The sequence below is a fragment of the Nothoprocta perdicaria genome, unplaced genomic scaffold (assembly GCF_003342845.1).
Source record: "Nothoprocta perdicaria isolate Ctin4 unplaced genomic scaffold, notPer1 scaffold_24, whole genome shotgun sequence".
Taxonomy (NCBI): Eukaryota; Metazoa; Chordata; class Aves; order Tinamiformes; family Tinamidae; genus Nothoprocta; species Nothoprocta perdicaria.
Window position 1 is genome coordinate 1,556,664 of NW_020455466.1, and position 21,982 is coordinate 1,578,645.

Here is a 21,982-nt window from a genome sequence, read left to right on the forward strand (position 1 = left end):
ATTCTGTGAATCTGTGAATCTGTGAAAGGCCTTTGTGCTCGTGATAAAAATAAGCACTTTGTTCCCTATTAGACTAGTATGGCCGAGCACTCTTTTTCCTCTTTCTCTGCATGAATAGAGAAAAAATATTATTTCTTCTGGTACAAGGTTTTGAATGAGTGACTGTCTGGCTCCAAAGAGAAAGTTTCACAGAAGTCAGTGCTAGCGAMCCAAGAGTGTTTCTGTTTATTTACTGAAGAGCTTGTGTCCTCCTTTGCCTGTAGTTGCATTTGCAAGATTCAGGGTTTTCCAATGGAATATTTGGGGGCTTTTTGATTTAACGGGGAAAGCCACAATATGAGGTTTAGTTCCCCCAAAGAGTCCAGTGGTGTTGTGACTGAGCTGGAGAAATTCAGGAAAGTTTATACTCTTCCTGCTACTGTGTGTAAGAAGATAAGTGTCCACCAAGTGATTCTGCTCTTTGTTTCCAGATCCATTTAATTCCTGTTACCAGGTTTGTCCTTCTAGTCTTTGTTCCCYTTTTTAAGGTTTTGTTTCAGGTCCTGAAAACAGAAGAGGATGAAGAGACCACTCCCTTTCCAGGTTCATCTTTTAAAGAAAGACTTTTTAGGTGCTCTTTTTAAAAAGACAACTCTCAGCATTCCCATTCCCTGAAAAGGTCCTCGTGAGAGGCTGGGACAAAATATTTGTGAGAGTGTAACGTGAAGGGATGCAGAGAGAGCTGCAGTTTGTTCACATATGTGTGTGTCCATGTGTGCTCACGTGTGTCCCTGCACACAGGGAGCCCCTGAGCTCCATGGGGCACACAGCTCCCCAGCTGGGAGAACGTTCTTGGTGACGGCTCCACGTGCTTGGCCCCGCTGGAGATGAGGTGGTTCTTTACATGYCTCTCTCTAGCTGTCCCCAGAGCAGAAAATGAAGCCTGGAAGAACAGAGATTCGATTTAAAAATGTAGGAATGGTGAAGTTGTCCATAATCCTTATATCTGCACAGACTGAAACTTAATGCTATTGTACTTCCTAGCAACTTGTACCTTTTTAACACACAYAGCCTAAAATGTATTACAAGGACCCTAATGCTTATTAGCTTCATGTGTTATAAGAGTATGTCTACTTTTTCCACTAACAACAAAATCAAAATTGTATATTTGAAGGAGGGAAGAGCAAGGATAGCTAGCTAACGGGACAASAGATGACAAAAATGAGCAAGCTGATTTCATTTATACTTTGTAGAGATTTTTCATCTTATCAACTGCAGGTGAATGTTACAGATACATTACAATGATATGGGTCTGTATTTTTATTTCCTTTCCTGGCAGGATGGTTTGGTATTTTACTGTTCTCAGCTTTCTGCTGTTATCAGCAGAAAGGCAATACCTGTCGCCTGCCTATTTCAAGAAGGGAGAAATGTTTATTTTTCACTTGCATCGTTACACAATTGGAAAGATAATTAAGGATGATTGCATGTAAATATGAGACTTCATCACTGTAGTATTAGGGTCCTGCAGTCACTAATGTGTCTTCTCAGGAGCACAGACTCATTGGAGTGTCTGTGTGCTTCACTCCCCCATGTGCCACAGGGAGACACTGTATGACATGATCTGCATCCCCAGCCACACGGGAAGGCTCCAGAGCTACAGGGAAACAAGCTGAGTTTCCAGCAGCCCCATTTCAACCACTCTGCCTTTACACTTAAGTGTCATTAGCTCTCAGCATATGAGTAGAGGTTAGAACTAGCAGTAGTAGGATGAAATTTAAGTGAGGAAAGCTAAATATGAGCACATGAGTGAAGGAGGAAGACTGCTCTTGTGTGAATTGCATCATTTCGTTTGAGGAGAGGATTTCCTCAAGGTAATRCTCAAAAGGCACCATTGGCTGGAAAGTATCTCACTGCATGAAGCAAAATATGAGGCAACCTGCTGTGAAGAATTATCCCACGTGTGAGAGACCATTGCAGATGCACTAGATGGGCTCTTAAGGTTCTTGAAATTCTGAGATGAGATATTTCATGCTGTAATCTTGAAATGTGAAACTGCATGTGGCTGTACAGCACTAAGCTACAATAAAGAATTCAGAATTACTTGTGGCTTTTCGTGGTCCTCTGCATAGTGCCTTACATCTTTGCTAAACTTATAGTACAAGACTGTGAGTGGCAAGCAGCTTCATTTGTGCTGCTATTGAAATCTTTTTAATTTTTGTGGTGCTATCTGCAGTGACTTATGGTGGGGACCAAGGAGAACAAGAGGTGTCTTCCTTGGTTAAACTATTTAAGGTTTACATTCAGATAGTAATACAGTGACTATTTCTTGTCAATATTCTGTGATTGGAGCCATTGTCTCCTAAATGTATTAGAGCTTGGTTGTCCTGGGATGTAGCCCTCAATAGCCTACAGCCCTTCCCTCTTTGTATCGGAAATCTCCCTGTCTTATTGTACAGTTTTGATTTGTTKAAATTCCTATAGCCTTGAGCATCTTTAGTTAAGTGAAAAATGAAAATCTTTCAGTCCATTTGAGTTCCCCAGTGTCCATTAGGCCCAGTGGCCTGGATAAAAGCAGTTAAATTCCAGTTGAGCTTGAATGCGCTTTTAGAGCTGCTTGCTTTGTGCAGCAAGCTGCTTTCCACCATCCCATCCATGCACACAGTTAGAGAGTGGAGTCTGGTGGGGTTTGGTGTGCACAAAGGCTGAATTCCTGCCAGCAGGCTCTGAAATCCACCCCTAGCTGCTGGAAACAGGGAGCACTGAGAGCCTATCTGGAATGTCTTCTGGAGCTTCCAAAGCCTTGCCTGCCTGCCTGCCTGTGTTCTCTGTGACATCAAGGCGTCCCCCACACTGTTAAATCTGCGGGTTTGGAGAGTTGAAGGAACTCTCCTCACGAACAGCCACATTTCTGTTTTGAAATGCTCACTCCAAAATTCTTAGAAAATTGAAACTGTTCTGTAGAGCTCAAATTTGATTCAGTTTCAGATGGCATTCTGTCTGAAATTCTTAGAAAACTGAGATTGTTCTGTGGAGCTAGAATTTGATTCTCTTTCAGATAGCATTTGTGTTAATTCTGAACAGAGCCACCTGATCGTACAAGCTTGACCTGCATGAGAAATCCATACAGTTTCGGCTCTTCGTTTTCTTACCYCTAGACAAGCCTTTTAATTTGAGTAGGTTTAAGTTTTATTGCTTAATATTGTGCTCATGTGAATCTCTTCTATGGGACAATATAATTAAATATCCATTTCTTTTTTATGAGATAAAAAAAAGGAAAAAACATTGAAACTTTATAGTGGTGTGGAATAAGACAAAGTAAGAGATACTGAGCAAACTCTTGCACGTACATAAAGAACATACAGGTGATGCTATTGTTATTTTTGTACCTAGAGAGAGCCGGTTTGAAACCTTTGTGGTCAGTACCCTTTTTTTAATGTGTGTATGTGTGCAGCCAGGCTAGTGTGAACAGATCATATGGGCTAATTTGRAAGGCAGGTGTTCGCATCACAAAACCGCTGCTGTAGTTGCCGTGCTGGGCTGTGCCACTCTACTGAAAAGGTCAGAAGTGAATAGGTACAAACTGKTTTTTGCCAGTATTAGTGGTCTTTGGGGGCCTTTTTCAGGTAATGGCCAAAGCTTATGGCAAAGGATGGGGAAAGTTGCTCAATGACTATAGATAATCTATTTTACCTTCTTTCTCATAGAAACAAACCCATATTTTCATAATATCTAGCAGAAAACTTTCAGTACCCTCAGTTTGCTTTTCAGTTTTGAATGTTTGAAACCCTTTGGTTAAAGGTTGAGGAGCCACCTTTTTACAACTGCAGTTCTCTTCTGCAGTATTTCTTTTTTTATATATTTGGTATCTTTATCCTCCCAAATTCTCTGTGTGTCAACTAAATGCACCCCTTTGCCTGCTAGTCCACGAGAAATAGGTATCCAGTTCTGGTGCTGATTAACACAGTTCCTAATTCAAGTGATATGGTTGGCTTCATTCCTTAGACTTGGATACCACAAGGACTATGGGAATATATCCCCTGAAAGGGGATTTGTGGATGCGGGGGAGGTAGGCTGTTTCTTACACAGGTTTGACTGCTTGTTCAGATGGCCGTCACCTGCACACAGAAATACATGCAGACTGCACTTCAAATGCAAAATACATGAAACTTTTGACTTAAGAAAACATTCCTTAGATGCTTCAGCTGGTTCTTTATATAGTATATAATTTGCTTTGGAGTTAGAAATGTTTCTTGYCCCTTCCCCCTGTGACGGTGGTGTTCGAGAACAGCTGCATTCAAGGTTTTGCTTTGCTTTATGAAGAAATGGAGCAATGTTAGTGACTTGTTTTTTCAACATGCGCAAGGGAAAGGGGAGCGGGCTATTTCGAGAGATTAAAAAACTTCTCTTCCTTTTTCCCTTTACCACAGATGCCCGAGATGTAGAGCAATTGAGTAAGAATAACATTACGCACATTCTTTCAATCCATGACAGTGCCCGCCCTATGCTTGAGGTAAGAGGGATGGGGGACTCTATGGTAAACCCTTATGTTGCAGTTGACTGTTTCAGTCACCTTGGTGTTATTTTCATATTCTGTACAATYGGTGTTTTGAAACTGATTTTCTTTTGGAAATGTTTGACAGCATAGTTTTCGGCTTCAGGCACAGATTTCATTCTTGCTCCTGTTACAACAACAAAGAAATCTGTCTGACAAGGGAAAAGACAATTGCAGTGTCAATCAACATAGCACAATCATGAGATTGTGTTATTAATTTAATAGTAAAGGTAAGTTTCTTTCTGTGTGAAATTCAAGCATCACATAAATAATAATCCTTGTCCCTCTTTCCAGCACCAGTGTTTCTTCATAGTAGGCTTCTTTTTGAGTCTGTACGGTAGGTTGTTGTGCAAAATGTCTGTGATCCCTTTCCATGTAAAATAGCATTCTTGGGGCTTGGGGTGAGGGAGCAATCAGTGCTCCCTAGTATACTACACATAGTAGAGCAGAGCATCTTCGGGTCTCAAGCACTTGAATCTGAGGTGTTATTCCACCTTCACGGAAGGGAAACTGACCTGAAGAGTTGAAATGACTTGATGTGTTATGTCATTTTGAGCAATGACGGAGCTGAGACCAGACTGAAGGTCTTCTGTGTGTCACTGTTGTGCTGTCCTCTTTGTCACTTTACCTTTGGAGGAGGGCAGTGTGGCTAGGCTATGTTGTACCTTAAAAACTTGCTCTTTTGATATATATTGGGAACTGCTTGTCCCCCTGAAAATTTATTTCTTCTTTCTCAGCATTCTGCTTTTCACAAAATACCTAGCAGGTAAAGCAGTTGGTGCTGCTTCTCAGAACCTGCTGGGAATATCTGCTTTTCACTCACTCCACATGCGAAGTCTGCAGTGGATTCAGTCCTTAAACTGCACATTTTCCACTTTTCCCCAAGCAAATCAGTAAGTAGGTTGAACAAAAGGTCTCTCTAACATGTCACAGTCAAAACCAAAAATCAGCTCAACAATGAATTCAAAGCTGACTTKGAACTTAGAAATATGAAGCAAAGCTTAGGCTGTTGGCTTTATTCCTCTGTCCACTTGACTTGTGCCTCAGTTTTGTTCTGAAACGTTGAATTTCAAGACTGCTCTTAGCTAAAGTAATACATAGTTGCACTGACTAAGGGAGATTGCAGTTTGGATGCCTTCTGCATGTGTTTCCTCTAAGGTGTTCTCGAAAATAGACGCTCGATGTATTTTATTATGATGATTAGAAAGGAAGGAAGACTAGTTATAACACTGTTCAGCTGCAGCCTTGGCTCAGAGTTTCTTTTGGTAGTGGTGGTAGTTTTGGCAGCCCGCACACCAGCCCGTCGCTTGTGGTGGTGCATCTGTTTGTGGGGTTGCATGAGCTGGTCTGGGTTAAATATAACTAAGTTGCTATTTCTTCCTCCAGCCAGCCCCTGCAGAAGGCATCAAGGGCTGCACCTCTCTGGGTCTGGTTCACCAAGCAGCTCGGGCACTGGGGTGGTATTGCTGGCGTGAGGATGGGGTTGCTCAGATCAGCCTGTCGTAGTGAAAGGTCTGTGTCTGCCTGGAGCGTGGGGCAGCTCTGCTCTGTGTGGAAAAGAGTGTTCAACGTCTCCCCCTTTGCTGCACGTTCCCTGTGTCTGGCAGCTGAGCCAATTACTAGTAACTGCCCTATCATCCATGTGGTAGTGTTTGCTTTTCAATATTGATTTTGTTTTGATGCAATAATATTTTGGATGTAGCACTTCATTACATCTAATAATGTGGGGCCAAAAACGAGACTGACCCGCCTGATTTCGTTGTGCCTGTTGCGTAGGAGCAATAGTCAAGAAATGAAAGCAAATCTCAGTGTATGTGGTGAACACCAACTTGTTACAGACTGTAAAAAATAACTTTCATTTTAATCATTTATGGCATTACCCCTCTCTGCCTTTGTGATTCTGTGTCTGATTGTGTTTAAAATATTCACAGCACCTTTTAAAATGTATCCTTTGCTCTGTGCTTTGTACACTGCGGTATTTGGAAGTGTGTTGCTTTAGTTCCTCATATCTTACCAGCATAGGAGAAAATGATTGAGGATTTCTGCAAAATAAACATTTGTTATATTTGTTATATTGCTCATTTGTTATATTGCTCACAAGTATGTGCATGTTAAGGAAAAATAATTAGAAAACATGTTTTCACTGGTGTTTTATTCCAAAGTTTGATCATAATGATCATTTATTGTGATTTATAAGTTGGCTCATAAACAAAAGTTGGGTTTGGGAAGCTATTGCTAACTTTCAATCTGTACTTTATACCTTTAGACACTGAAAGTCTTCATTAATGACCGGGCATAGAATTTTTTTGTAAGACTTAAGGTCGTTTAGACTGGAAGGAATTTGCCAAAATCTGCACTAACTATCTTGCAAAAGTGCCCCTTAATTCTTTTTGTATAAACGGTTTCAAGGAAACTTGTCCATTAATAAAAGCAAGCTTGAAGGCAACTTTAAATCAGGAAGACTCCTAAGGCTGTCATTCCAATTAAGTACTCCCCTGCTATGCAATATCTTAACAACTTAGATAAGCATCATGTAGTTCAGAGATCCATGTAGGTAACTCCATCCAAAAAACTGTAGGTACCTGGTGGTGTGTCCAAGAAAACGAGCTTCATGGATATGGAGCAAGGTTTGTTTCACGTGCACAGAGGCCCTCTCTGGGTGGAGCGGTGTCTGGTGGCATCATGACTGCTGTCACGGAGGACGTGGTCCTGGTGAATCACCATGGCCCTGGCTCCTCCAGAGCACTTGGGACAGCAGCCCATGGAGCAGTCACAGAGGTTTTATAAATCCACACAAAAGCCATTTATAGGGGAGAATAATTGTGTGTCTTGCCACCTGCTTTCTAATCTGTCTCAGCTAGTTCAGATCTTTGAATCATTGTTGGTGCAGGGTAGATAGGAAAACAGGTACCTGAGGGTGTTCTTTAAATAATTATGTGACTGTCAGTGACCTGTTGGATCTCGTGGTAAAACTCTCTCTAAAACCAGAATGAACAGCTATGGAGATGCGAAGCCAAAAGGTAGGTCTGACTATGGTGGTATCCTCATATCTTAACCAAGCTGGTGGAGTCGGCAGAGCCCGTCAGGTGCAGTCGATCAGAACCACAGACGATGTGGATGATATGGAAGTGCTTAACTAATGCTAAGCTGTCCTTCCCTCTACATGCAGACAGACTGTTGCTTCAAAGAAAAACAGCTAGGCCAACTAGTGCTTTTGCTTTGATTGCCCCTGCAGCTATTACTCTGGGGATACTTCCCAAAAGCTGAGAAAAATCCTGTAGAGACATTCCTGTCAAGCCCAATGTTCTCTAACTGCCAGAACTTTTCAGTAAGTGTGAGTGGATACAAAATACAAGAAAGTCACCTTGTGCAACGCACAAGTAAAATAATACTGCATCAGCCTTTATCCATATTGAAGGAGATRAAGGCAAACCTTGTTTACAAGGTGTCTGATTAAAGATCCATTGAAGTGAAGGCTTGAAGTGAAGTGTGGATTTTGCTGGCACTTGATCTTTCTCTGGAGATACACTTGGAAATGGATGTGAGCCCAGACCTGATAGGATTTTGATCTGTGTTTACAGCTGCTTTAGCGCAGGTGCATCCCTGCCTTGGTAGCACATGCTGTGCTGCACAGCAGCTGAGCTTGCAGCATCCTTAATTCCCACTGTCACCTGCTTGCACCCTGCCCTTAGGCCCTTGTTTTTGGGGTCGTGTTTGTGTGTATGAGAAGTTRACTCAAGTAAGACCATGTGATAGTGGTCTCTGGCCTTTGTATTCTGCAGTCAGAGTTTTTGGTCCTTGGTGTATGTGAGGCTCTTTGGTTGAGCTGCCAGTTCTGGTGGCTGTTTGTGTTGTAGATAATTGCCTGTCAGGAAGCAGACTGAAACTACCACCTTCTTTCAGATGGGCCTTCACATATTTGTCAGTTGGTAGCAATTGTGTAGATCTTGACCCAGAGGTTTAGCCTAATAAACATAGGAATTTTACCATCCTTCTGTGCCTGTAGAGTCCTTGGACATTAATTTATTTATAGTATTGTCACTATGAATTCTGCTGCATCACAGGAAGCTGTGTATGCAGCACTCGTCTTGGAGACACCGTAACCATCACAGAGATTGGGGTCTTATATCAGCAATCTTTACCTTGGCCTTCCTGTGCTGTCACAAGAGTTCTCCCTTTTTCACTCAGTTTGCAACCAGTTGCACTAAAAGTGAGCTTCTGYATGTACTCTGCACTATGCATGTGAAGTTTGTTTCTGTGCTTTTTGTTACTACAGCATATTTGCTTTGTTTTTATTTATTTGTTTTATTTTTGGCCTGGTTTTGTYCTGGTGGTGGCAGAGGCAGAGAAGAGCTCATTGCTAACAGCCCTAAGCATCTTCCTTGACTGGCTTGTTAGCTTGTGCAGCTTACTTAAATGAATAGTATGTTTGAAAACAAAACAAAACAAAACAAAAAAACCCACCTAAGGMTAGATCTTTTTTTCTTGAAGAAGTGAGATGCCAAATTCAAATTTCCTTGCACAAAAACTCATTTCAATCACAGCAGAAGTATGATTTCAAATAGTCTCTAAGAAACTGACCTTCCAGGAAAAGAAAGAGCAAAGTTTAGAATATTCCTGTTGAGTTCTTTAGAACAATCTTTCATATTCCTCCAATGGGAAGCCAAATGCATTAATACGAAAGAATGCAATCAACAAAAAGATACTGCAATTGGAACAAAGCCAGTAAGTGTGAGGAATAGAAGTTGTAGAAAAAAATGTGGCAGAGAAGCTGTGTAACTTCTCTGTATCATTTTTGTCTGCTGAATGCTGTGATATATCTGTTTTGTGAAGTGTTAAGGATGCAACAGTTACAGCTGGGAAATCAATAGAGAAAGTGTTGAATCAAACACTGGCTGGATATTGCAAACCTAACTTCAGTATTAGCTGGACAGGAGTGGCTTGCCTGCAAAAGCGGGTAAAAGGGGTAGAGGAACTGAACTGGCCGCGCTGCACAGCGCAAGTCATCTTTCTCAGCACAGCTTTGGCATGGCCTTGCTGCTGCTTCTTTTCTCCCTCCCATTTAGAAATTACTAACTCTCTGTTGTTAACACTCAATAACATGGTGAGATTAATTGTTGAAGAGCTTTTACCGAAACACTGAAACTTTTCAGTCCTCTAATTCTCTCGGTCTGTCACCAGTTTGTGGTGATTCGTTCTCTATCATGGCTGCACGGGCTGGATGGATTCCCCTCTTTTTTCAGTCATGGTGGTGGGGTGGGGAGAGCCCTGTGCCTAATGAAATGTCCTGCCTATCTGATATAATGAGAGGCGCTGAAGGCTTCCTCGGCGCCAGCATCTTTGGTTCTGAAATCCAAAGGACTCTCCCCACACAGAAACCAACCCAGAAAACATTTGCCTGGACTCAAAAGTGTATTGCTTTTTGACAAGACATAGCTAAATGGGGAAATACTAGGAAACCAGTCAGCCATGCTTTTTTTTTTTTTTTTTTTTCCCTCTTTTTCTTCTTTCTGAGTGTACCCTCGTTGTGGACAGATGCTGCTCAGTAAGTGAGAACCTCCATACAGTCTCTTAGAACTATTTCTATGCTGGACAGCATACATAAGCCTTGAGCTATAGGAGGACATTTATATAAATAACTTGCATCTTGATGACAAGATGGGAAAAGCCATCCCTTTGGGAATGTGTAGGCACCATATTCTCATTGCTGGTGTTTGTATCTAGGCCAGATGCAGATGGGACCCATTAAGGATCCAAATGGGTCAAAAATGCAGATACCAGATCACAGAGTCAATACTGTCATATCACGACTGGCTCTGCAAACTGTCAATTCGGTCAAAGCAGACTCGCACTACATTCTTGTGTCACCAGTATTGGACACTGTCAATTTTCAGCCATTAAGCTACATTAAGAGGACACGTAAAAATGCCCTTTTTAATCAAAAACTTAACTTTCTTATGGGTTTCACTGCTTTTTCATAGTAAGGGTTTCCCCTAGTGAGATGTTTCAGAAGACCATGCTGAGCAAAACAGCTACCACTTTTATTTCAGGTATAGCAGTGCCAGTAGTAATGTCCTGTCTGGCGCTGGCTCTGCTGCTGAAGCTGGGAGCTCTGACTAATTTTTCAGAAGTGACTTTGGTGGCCCACTAAGAAGCCTCCAAGAGACTTCCACAAAGCAGCTCTTAAAGTGTGTCACAGCAGGCCTTCACTATGAGCTGTTCTGGGCAGAAGGTGCTGTGGTGATGCACTCGATCAGTTTGCTGTTCATTTTGCTCAGTTAATGCTAGTTGTTTTGAGCTTCCGCGGCCAGGAAGAGAGGACAAGGGCAAGAAGTTTTYGATGGCAAGTTGCACGTATGAGGGACGTTTAGACCAGCAAATGCCTGGGCTGGTGTTACTCACAGGTTGGTTACTGCGTTGACCACAACAGGACAAACCTTCTGACCCATCCTAGGCATAGGAGACACTGCAGGGTATTAATTTGTCTATAATGTGAATATATTGCAGAGGTGTGATGACTGGGTGSCAGTATTCCTCGTAGGAGAGAGGCAACCTGTATATGTTAGTTTATTGTAGTACTTAGAGCTCCTTTTTAGGGTTAGTGACCAACTGTGATAGGTAGAGCACAAACATTGGATAAGTTCACCCAGACATGCCTGGTGGGTTGGATACACTTGGATAGTCAAGGGAGATTAGCAAAGTCCTTCCTCTTAGTTGCAGTATGTAGCTCTGTGAATGCTCTTAGTGTGTCCTTTGGGAGAAAAAAAGTCCTCTTTAATATAAGCTTCTTAATGTTTTCTCAGTTTCCATTCCCTAGGTGAGCCAAGTTAGAATTCAAGGTTAGAATTAATAGTATATGCAGCTCTTTGTGTAAGGAAAAAACCTTAGCTTTTAAATAGTTCCTTCACATTAAAATTTTAGAAGGGAGGAATTGGAGGAAAGATGGGGAAGAAGAGGTACAGGACACTATTTGTTTAGCATTTTTCAGCCTTGATGACATGGACTTTTCAGAAGTGTCATTGAGACTCCTTCTGAAGAATACCATGAACAAATAACGTGTCCTGTAAAAGCTCTTGTATTATTCAAGATAACAGAAAACACAAACTATTAATTTTATTACACAAAATACTAATTGTATCATTTCATGCATTTTTAATTTCATTAATTTGTAATGCTTTTTTTTCAAAACCAAACCTGAGTGTTGTTCACTAAAGTCAATTAGTGGTGGTGTTTTTTTGCTGAAACACAAATGTATTTTCTATGAGTCATTAATAAAATCAACACCAATGGTGATTGCTACAGAAAGTAACTGAAAGGACAAACAAACGGTTGAATGGTTTTCAGTTTAGCAAGTTCAGTTTGGTGCATTACTGGACAGAACTCTTAGTAAACTCTCTTTGGTTTGGCTTGAGAAAGCTTGGTGCTGGCTGTTTCCCGCTTTAGCTTTTTTGCTGAAATGCCCCTAAACAAAAATAAATCCTCCTGTCCTCATCTGTTATGTGACGACTCAAATTAACACATGGTTTTTGACTAACCTGAAAGAGCTTGCCAGGTGCTGGAGGTTTTCTATTTGCATCTGGGTTCACAAACTTAACTTTAGGGGGTTAGGTTTAAAAAAAAAATTCTTGGAAGTCGTTGATGGTATCTTTACATATATTTAAATAGAGAGGTTTAATGCCAAAAATACAATCCCGCTTTTCTTAAAGTAGTATAATATTTTTCACTCCTAGGAGAACAGAAGTTTTTTAATTTGAGATTCTCCCCCTCATACAYCTTTCTCCCCAGTCCCCCAGCATCCTGGATAAGATTTTTTGTGCCAAATAGAGTAACAGAAATGATAAAATACATCAGTGGAGGGGACAAAATTCTGAAGTACATCTCTACACTTTACCCTGCTATTAGTAATAGTAGGCAATTGCCCTCTAAGTAGGCAATAATGATTAGTTATAGTCCCTTTTCATATTCATGTGCTTATTTTGCTAAATATTTTTTGCTAGGTAGATAGATTTTGCTTCAAAATTCAAAAGAAAACTATCCTTTTTTTCTTTTTCTTTTTTTACATAGCATAAACTTAATGTTGGTGTGATTTAGGGTGCAGTCCAATTGGGCATCATTCTTAATGACTTCAAAATGACTTTGGTCGTAATAAAGCATCATTATGTCCACATAGACGCTGCATTTCTTTCACAGCAGTGTTCTTCGAAGCTCATCCTGTTTGGAGCTGAAATTATTCTTGGTATTGTGAGATCAAATTTCTGTGTGTTCCTCAGAGATCCCATTCTCAGTCATTGACCCATTATCCGACATGTAGTTCCTGCAGATGTGTCATTTTGCTACCGCAAAATTCTACATGTTCTACTCCGAAAACCTAAATGCCAAATTTTACAAGTTGAGTTAAAACGTAGCTTGAGCCCTTTGCGTAAAACAACTGCCCATATGTCTGTKCTCCTCTACGTGCTTCTCAACTTTTGTTTTTTTCAACACCTCAACTTTCATTGTAGCTTGATTATAGAATCTGTGATGAAATTGTGCTGGTGTGTAGTCACTGTTTCTCAAATAACAGTGAATTTTAGAAATTTTACCTAACTCTCGCTTGTTTCAACTTTGACAATCTGGAAATCAGAATACTTGCTCTAGTTTTGTTAGCTCTCACTGTATCGGTTTAACTGTAGCATTTAGTTTCAGGGCCTAAGAGACAGAAATCTAGTTTTGGTGGTTACTCTGCTGAAACAGAAAAATGAAAAGTAAATTATGTTTTATTACATCGATTTTATAGTCTTAGTGCATTAAATGCACCTAAACAAGCGGGATTGCTTGTAGCTCAATTAGGGCAATTAGGGCTTGTAGCTCAATTAGGGCTCAATTATTTTCAGGTAAAAGTGATGGCCAAAAGAAACGTGAGCAGTGATTTAAAAGTGGAGATTAGTAGTGAACTGAGAGATGAAGCCAACAGTGTTTACCATCTCTCACTGAYTTAGGATTTGATTTGAACTGGGAATGTGTAAGTTGAAGTGATACTATTCTGTTTTGTTTTGTACTCTCCTTCTTTCCCCTTTTCCCCTCTCCAGCCCCTCATATAATTTTTAGGGAATTCTCTTGTTCCAAAGGGGGAAAAACTGCATTTTATACATATATATACATATACAGATTATACATATATATATGTATAATATATATAATATAAAAATATGTATTTGTATAAAATGCAGTTTTAAAATGCATATATATGTAAAAAAAAATGTATATTTAACAAACAGATGCCCATACAATTGACCTCAATTTTGTATTTTGTGTCCCCATTCTAAATAATATGGCATTTGAACACTCCATCTGCAAAGAGTGAAACTGCTTAAATTGAAGTATGGATTGGGTACTAATTCAGAAGCTGTTGAAAATTTCCCTGGGATCTGATCGACTTGACTTTTCAACACTCTTTTGTTTTGGCTTTTTCTGTGTGTCACTGGTTTGTTGCCTGCATGCGTCTCGGGTTGCTTTGGCATGGTGAGCAAGCTCTGCTAGGTACTAAAATAGTGATGCCTGTATCATTTTCGCATGCCTTTTAAAATGCTGCAGAACTGACAGTATTTACTTCTTCCGTTGACATAAACTGTTTTGCTCTGATGAGAGGTCCCTTTGGGACAATTCTTAGATGTTATCTGCAGGGTATGTGTACAGGAAGGACTATGGTGTCTTGGGGCATAAATATATGAAGAACACTATGATCTTGGGTAGGTTTTACAAAAATGGTCACAGGCAGCAGGGTTCAGTAATTAAGTGTCTATTGCTGACACCTTGAAAGAAAGAAAAGGTATCCAGCATTATGTGAGGAAAAAGGATCATTACAGCAACCAAAATTTCAATCTCTAGACAGAATATGTTCCTAGGATCTCATTTAAATACATATACCCTAAAATGTAGCCAAGTTGCAGTATTTTAGTTATCCAATTATGGTTTTATTTTATTTTGTTAAGCAAAAGAAGCAAAACTTGATGGGGTGRGATCCCTGGGAGTTACAAAGTTGGGCCAAACTGTGTTCGAGTCAAAGTCACTGAGAGTTTCACTGTTGACTTTTGTGGGAGCAGCTTTAGGTCACTGCACAGTACTTTTGAGATCCCACCTCTAACTATTTCTGAGTTGAGTGTGTGATTATTTCCTCCCAGGGAGGAGTCCATCACCACAGCTTTCCAGAAACATCGTACAMGCGACATATATGTTGGCCATAGCACCGAATTCCAGCAACTTTAGCCGCCTTCCGCTTGGGAATTTGTGTTAATTGGCGTAAGGGGCTGATGCTGAGCGTTTGGGAGCACAGTAACGAACGTTGAGCCGCGGCCCTTGCTGGAAGCGGGAGCTGCTGAAGCCCTCCAGGATCGCAGGCCCTGGATGAGCCATTCAGAACCATATGCGGTCTCTCGTATGCTAGTTTCGTGCTTGCTTTGTGGTAGTGGCAACCAGCCAACCATGACGAGGAAAAGAACACGGTGGGTCTTCAGCTTGCGCTGGGGCTACTTCTGCTTTTAAAGAGAACATGATCTGAAAACCCCTCTGCGCTTGGTCTCTGAAAAGCATTCAACACGTGCCAAAGCTCTGTGGAGCAACTGGAACAGTAGAGATTGCAGGGGTGAGCACTTTGTCCTGTAGCGCATGCTGGGGTTAAAGGGTCTCCCATCCAAGTTTTCTGTTGGTGATGCAGAATTGATGGCATGGAGTTGCCCAGAGGCATGTGGGGGAAGAAGAGCATGTAAATCTGCCTTCAGGTCACAGGCCCCATTTCTATTGGGGTGACTCATTTGAAGTGATACTGGTATCAAAGATAACCCCCCTGGAAGACAGTTATCATAATTATCTATCATGGTACGATTATCATTGTTGGCTCAGGAGCCTGTCAGTTTATAGGCTGCTGCTGCATCCTGTTTTTAAACAAATGTGTCAATGCCATGTGCTGTGGAGCCATCCCAGAGCACCACGGCAGGCCTCTCGTCTGATGTAGGACCGGAGGGACTGTCACCCGTTAACGTGGTGCCCTCCAGCAGGAAGCTGCTTCAGTTTGCTTGCTGCCTTCCTCCCTGGTCCCTTCCCCCTCAGCTGCCTTTGCTCCCAAGGAGCTGGTTTGGCATCAGCCTGGTGGTGCCTTCTCCCTTACTAGACACTGCCATGTCCCTGTCTCCCCACTCATTGCCTCTATGTAAAGCCTGGCTGTGCATTCCTCAAACCAGCCATAAAGAGGACCTGTTATGATAGGAGCTGTTAATCCTTACAGTATGGAGTGAAGTAGTGGAGCACGTGTAGGGTTAGGGTAAAGAGGAGATCCAGATACAACCAAGTGCAGTACTTGAGAAGCTGCTGCCTCCGGGAGCCATTATAGTTGAACAGTGACTTTTTCACCCCCGCTGCAGATGGCAAATGAAGTGCATGGTAGAGGCATGTTGAGCAAACTTATTGCTCAAAGACAGTCCGCTTGTAGGCAGGATGTATGAAGTTTGGTGTGCGTGTGTCTGAGCGTGCCTGCGTGTGAAGGGAACTTGCGTTGTTACGGAGAGAGGAACTAAGGTGCTTTTTGCATTGGACTTTCTGCTCTAAATCCTTTTCTTAAAAAGGAAACATCTGAAAAAAATCATAATTTGATGTCTGAACTAAGTGGGAGGACTTCCAGTGGGTTAGTTTTTGTGCATCTAAGTTACCACCTATATTCTTGGAAATCCCATTTGAGAAGACAGTTGAATATGCTTTTCAGAAGCATTTTTTTCTTCACAGTCAGAGGAGCAAGAAAAGCTTTGGAAAAGAAAAAGTTAAAGTGAGCATTAGCAATGCAAAGCAGTAATATATGATTATAGTGTTGTTTTAAATGCACCCTGTAACCATTTTAAAACATTAGTAATGGTTATCCAACTTCCCTAATTGATCATGTAACTCATTRTGATAGCTGACTAAGAAAGTGAGGCTTGACTGTGCAAGAAAAGCCTGAGTCTTGCAGTTGTCTTTCTTGAAGTCTTTCCCAAACCCTCCTCTCCCCAAAAAGACTAACTCTTGTTGCTTTTCATTTTGTTGGGTTTGTGAACTAAGTAAGGAAAAATGATTGCATGGAATTAAAACAAATTACTTTTCACATTTTTTTCAGTTGTGAATCTCTTGTGCGTCTATTCTGAGAAAGGAAAATACAAGAGAAGATGCAATTTAGTTGTACTAAAAATGTAAAAAGAAAATAGATTCTGTAGGAGAACTTTACAGTCTTTTAGTGAAGACACTTCTACTTTAAAAGGTTTGTTCCTGAACTTTGGGGCAGGCATAACTGAGCTATATGATGGTATTTAAGCAGCAAAGTGTATGCAAAAACTGTATTTTAAAATGTGACTGCCTAGAGATGATCTCAACTTGTGGGGATAACGATACACCTTCCTCAAAGTCAATAAGACTGCACCAGTCTGGAGCAGAACTCATGCACTAGTAGCTGGTTAATGTATTTGTCTTGGTCCTTGTCCTTGATGTTTTCTTCTCATTCGTTTTTGCTTCTTTACATAGGGAATGAAGTATCTCTGCATTCCTGCTGCTGACTCACCCTCACAGAACTTGTAAGTTTTCTTTAATAATAAAAAGCAAAAACCTAGATGTTCCTCAATATTGTGGTGTCTGGTCTATAATGAGCTAAAGGATCTGTTTCTAATTTCTTAAGTGTTGCACTAATGTGTTTTTAATCAGTTAAGAAAACACGGCAAGGTTTTCTTGCAGCTGCTCTGGTTTTGACCCTCCTTTTTAGTGTGTAAGAGTTTGAGTTTGTGGGAGGGTCGGTGTGTGAACACCTGTGCATATGTAGTTTTAAACTTTAGGGATTCACGTTTATTACCAGCTTTTTCCAGACATTGGTTTTGTTTTGTTGTGGTGTGTGTGGTTTTTTGGTTTTTTTTTTTTTTTTTTGGTAAATCTCTTGGTGTTTGGCTGTTTTTGTTTTGTTAGCATCAGCCATTAGAAAGAAGAAAGTACTGAAAGATATATGAAGTCTTGTGCTTCCAAGGTTAGGATCAGTTCTTCACAATGGGCCTTCAGGAGAGACTCGCAGTGTGCAAACTAGCCCTGCAACCATCTGTTCTGGGTTGTTTGTCCCTTCCTTTGCAAAGCCCAACGCTCTTCGCTATTAGGCTGGTGTGGCAGGGAGTTYGTCTGCACTACAGAGCCTCATGCCTCGAAGATGAATCTGCTCTAACCGTCATGTCCCAACCTCCTCCATTCTCATTTCTGTTTGTTGGGTGAACAACTGCCCTCAAACACCAGTTGACCTGCCCTTTAATACTTGGAACCACTGAGTTGAAGGTACATGGGAAACCTCGATTCCGAAGAGTAATCAAAACACGTTTTGTAAGAGAATTTGGATAGCGACCAACTCTTTCTTCTAGAGCTCACTGTTTATGTTGGGGAGAGATGAGGGGGGTTTCAGCCACATCCTGCTACAAGTTTTGCAGAGAAACAGAACTACTTGAAAGAGGCCTGGTAGGTACGGAAGGAAGCAGAGCACTGCTTTTCTCTCACATCACARCAATATTCCGGCTGATGCTTTCGGTGAATATTTATAGAGCATTTGTTTCTCATACCCTAGAAAGATTCCAGGGGGCCATTTGCTGTGGGTCATTTTGTCTTTTTTATTCTAACGCATTTCTGTCATGATTAAAAATAATAAAAACGAATAGACAAACAAAAAACCAAAACCACTTCTCTTTCCCTCCCCAAAACTTGGATTTTTTTTTCAAGACAGATATGTAATGAGAAGGCAAATCATTATTTTGTGCTTTTGTGAAGGAAAACGTCTGATATTAGAGAGAAATATTCATATGGAGCAATTTTAATTTTTTTATTTGGAGATTTATGAGGCATTTGTGAAAATGTTTTTCAAATCTATCTCCTATGCTATGCTATTAGAGATCTGGATCAATTCAGGAATGGATATAGCTAAGAAACCATTTCTGATGAACATTAGTCAACATTATGAATGTTAATGTACAACTCAGCCCTTCCTTCAGTGTAACGTATCACAAAATTATATTGAAGAGCCACCTCCTGCACTTGAACTACCTGGCACTCTACCAAAGCTCTTGAAGCTTCAGAAAGAAGATACAAATTTGCATGAGTATTGTTTCTGTTAAGCAGCAGGCATCCACAATACTTACTTTGGTATCAGATGGTTGCAAACAAACGTCATTACTTCTAATACCGATACACTCGATCACTTAAAATAAAACTTGATGAGTAACTGTTTTTTTTTTCTTTTTTTTTTTTACTTTATACAATCCAGAACTTAAGTAAAACCAGACTAAGATGTCTGCAAGTAGTGATGCTGCTTGCTTTTTCACTTCTGGAACTTGGAGGAAGCTGTTTTTATTCACTCTGTGAGGACTTGATAAAATCTTATCTAACAGTGTTTTATGGTACTGTGTGCCTTCTTAGGAAAGAGAGATAACTGGGGAACAGGAAAGGGAATCAATGCCTGAGCAAAATCTTTACACACCCATCTTCTTTCAAAGAGAGGTTGTGGTGGTGCTAAGGGAGAAAACAAAAGAATAGCATCATCTTTTCTTCTAGGTCCTTGTGTTTTGCCAGTGATGGCCAACAGGCACAGCTGGTGGAGSACATTGGAGTCTTACCTGTCTGACCAACTCCAGCTTTGTCAGGAGGAGCTTCTGAAGCCCTGTTGCTACTTTCCAGCCACTGGTGGCTTGAAAAGGTCTGACTGGAGTCTCTTCCTCACTGAGTGTGAGCTCTTAATTCACTTCAGCTAGGGTCTTCTGAGGCAAGAAACGAAAGAAACTTCTGGTTTCTTATATGTGTAATAAATTTACTTACAGTAAGCTTGTTTAGTGGATCTCCTTTCCTCAGGGTAGTGTGTTGTAGTGAAATACTGTAGGTGTTTGCTGGAGTGGCTTGAAAGTTGCCTCTACTCCCACTTTCGGCCTCTCTCTAGGGTAAGAACGAAGCAGTTGCCTCCCCAGAAATGTCATCTCCCACAGAACCCACTACGACTAAGTTACTTCTATGAAAATTATTATCTTCTCTTCCTGTCCCGTTCTAGCTAATTATCTTAGGCTATGTTATATCTGTGGAGCCAACATCCAACTTGTTAGCCCAGTGGGGTTAAAACTGATGTGCTGGTCAGGCTGTTACAGGTGGCAATACCACCTGAATAGGCTAGAGAACATATTAAGAAAAAAAAATGTGAATCTTAGTCATGTTTCAATATAGATGTCAAGGAAAGTAATTTCAAGGTGGTTCTTCCTGTCTGTTCTTGCATGTTTTCTTTTCAACCTTTGATGCACTCTTAGAAATCTGACCAGGAACTGTGATTTACAGGTCTGGGATCTACTGTTTGGTGTAGGGGTTGTTCACTTTGTTAATGGGTAACTGGAGTTAATGTAGTTTGTGCTGGTAGGGGCGCTCGGCTGATTCYTCTCCCTGTGGTGTGAAGAAGCAGTAGTTCAGAAGATGTCCAAGCTTAAGCTGTGATGTAAAAGCCTGATACCTTGTAATAAATTGTCTTGAAGTAACTGTTCAAGTCAACAGATAGTTCAGCGTATTTGTCAAATGCTTTCCTGTTACAGAAGCTGATCAGCTATTTTATGTCTAATGCAAGATTTGCTTTTCTTTCGTGTGTCTGTGCCACTTGCCACACCATTAACTGGTSCTCAGAACCTCTTTTCCTACATACATTTGTACTATAACCCTGTAAAACATACATTTGTACCATAACCCTGTAAATGGGTTGAGGCAACTGTGTCTGCAGGAGMCAGCAGAGATCCTTATGCAACAGTGTGTGGAAAAGTGCATTTTTCCTCCCTTCTTACTATAAGGAAGGAGTCCTCATCATTTTACAAAGCAGTGCAAACTCTGGCTCTTTCTCTTGTAATTTTCCTAAATGCTTTTAGACATTTGCATTTCACACTGTTTCAGGAGACTGGGTACCAGCGATAAGGGAGAGAGAACAGAACATTGAATGGAGCTCATGGTTGGCTGTGCTTAGCTAGCACCTTGCAGCGGTGCTGTGCTCACACTGACTCTTTTCAACCTAAAGCATGGAAGTATTTAACCAAAGCTTATGCTAGACCTTCGGAATGAATATACTGGTGTTTGGAGCTGCCTTGTTAAGATTTTCTAGAAAGGAAAAGAAGATGGGTGCCTGGGAAGCCTGTGCCTTGGTCAGGCAAGCGCTGCTCAGCTTTCCTTCAGTCAAATCCCTTTAATCTTGGACAAGTGCTCCATCATTGTGCAAGAGCAGCAGCTTTTGTGCATGCAGCCTGAAGTCTGGTTTGCCCTGAGTTCATGTCTTGTGTTCCACGGGCAGTCCTGGAGCCCTGTTGTGTTAGAATTCGGCYGTGGAAAACTCTGTGGAGTAGCAGTCCATTTAGCAGCTGAATGGAAAGGCATTTTTAAGGCTTGGAAAGCTTGAGATTGCATCATTCTCAGAAGATCRCTTTCCAAGTAAGTCCCTTGAGCCTTCTCCAGCTATTTGGCCCACTTTGTATCCAGTGATGCAAGGGATGCCTTGGAGAGGGAGTCCTGGGCTCCCATCTCTTTGCATGCATCAGCCTAGCAGCAAATTGCCTTTGCAGGTTCCCCAGGCTCTGCGGCTCCACTGCATTACTTGTATCCCCCAGCAGCTCACACTATCAACAGCTGCCCTCTTGGGCAGGAAGAGAAGCTTCCTTTTGCGTGGGCATTCCTGAGTTTTCTGTGGCTGACCATRGTGAGGGTTTTTTTTTTGTTTTATTTTGCTTTTTTTTTTCTTTTAATCCTTGTGGTGTAATATTCGCTCAGAGAGGGGAAACATCTTGCGCTCAGGACGTTGCGCTTCACGGGCGCTGAGCGCGGCTTGCAGGCCTGCCGTCCCCRGCGCTGCCCCTCGCACGCGCCGCTGCTCCTGCTCCTCCCGGCGCTGCCGAGCGCTCGAGGGCCGCGCCCGAGCTCCCGCCCGCCGAGGTGGGAGGTGCAGCTCACACTGAGGCCCGAAACATCTGGGAGAGGAACTGTGCGGCTAATGACAGGGGAATCTGAGGAAGCTGATGCAGTAAACCAAGAAAGAGTTGATATTTAGGCAAGTTCGGGAGGCGCAAGTAGCAGAAGCAGGCAGGGTTTCCGTCAAGAATTTTTTCATAGCAAGGACAGAAGAGAGAGATTTGAAGCTACAAAGTAAAAAAGACTTAAGATTTGCCTGTGTCCTGGTCCCTGAGTTGCCTTTGACTTCATMTCTGCAAACCAGGTTTGGATAGCAGGTAATGGATACCTCTGTTTGAGAGGCAGTGTCCTGTGGGAATGGTTCCCATGCAGTTTCACCTGATGTCTGAGCACAGTCAGTGAGACACAGCCCAGAATACAGCCTTGCCACTCATCAGAATAAAGCATTTGCTAATGTTTATCACACTGTAGTGCTGAAGATGCCAATTTCGTCTTCACGTAATTTGGAGAGTGAATATA

General features: G+C 41.5%; 1 protein-coding gene across 1 annotated transcript in view; it reads left to right on the forward strand.

Annotated features, from left to right (window-relative positions):
- Positions 1–21,982, forward strand: part of DUSP22 (dual specificity phosphatase 22) — a 36,992-nt gene that overhangs the window by 6,893 nt on the left and 8,117 nt on the right. The window contains exons 3-4 of the mRNA XM_026039735.1: positions 4,407–4,489; positions 17,051–17,100. Coding sequence (XP_025895520.1) covers positions 4,407–4,489; positions 17,051–17,100 — 133 coding nt within the window. The remainder of the gene's footprint in view (positions 1–4,406; positions 4,490–17,050; positions 17,101–21,982) is intronic.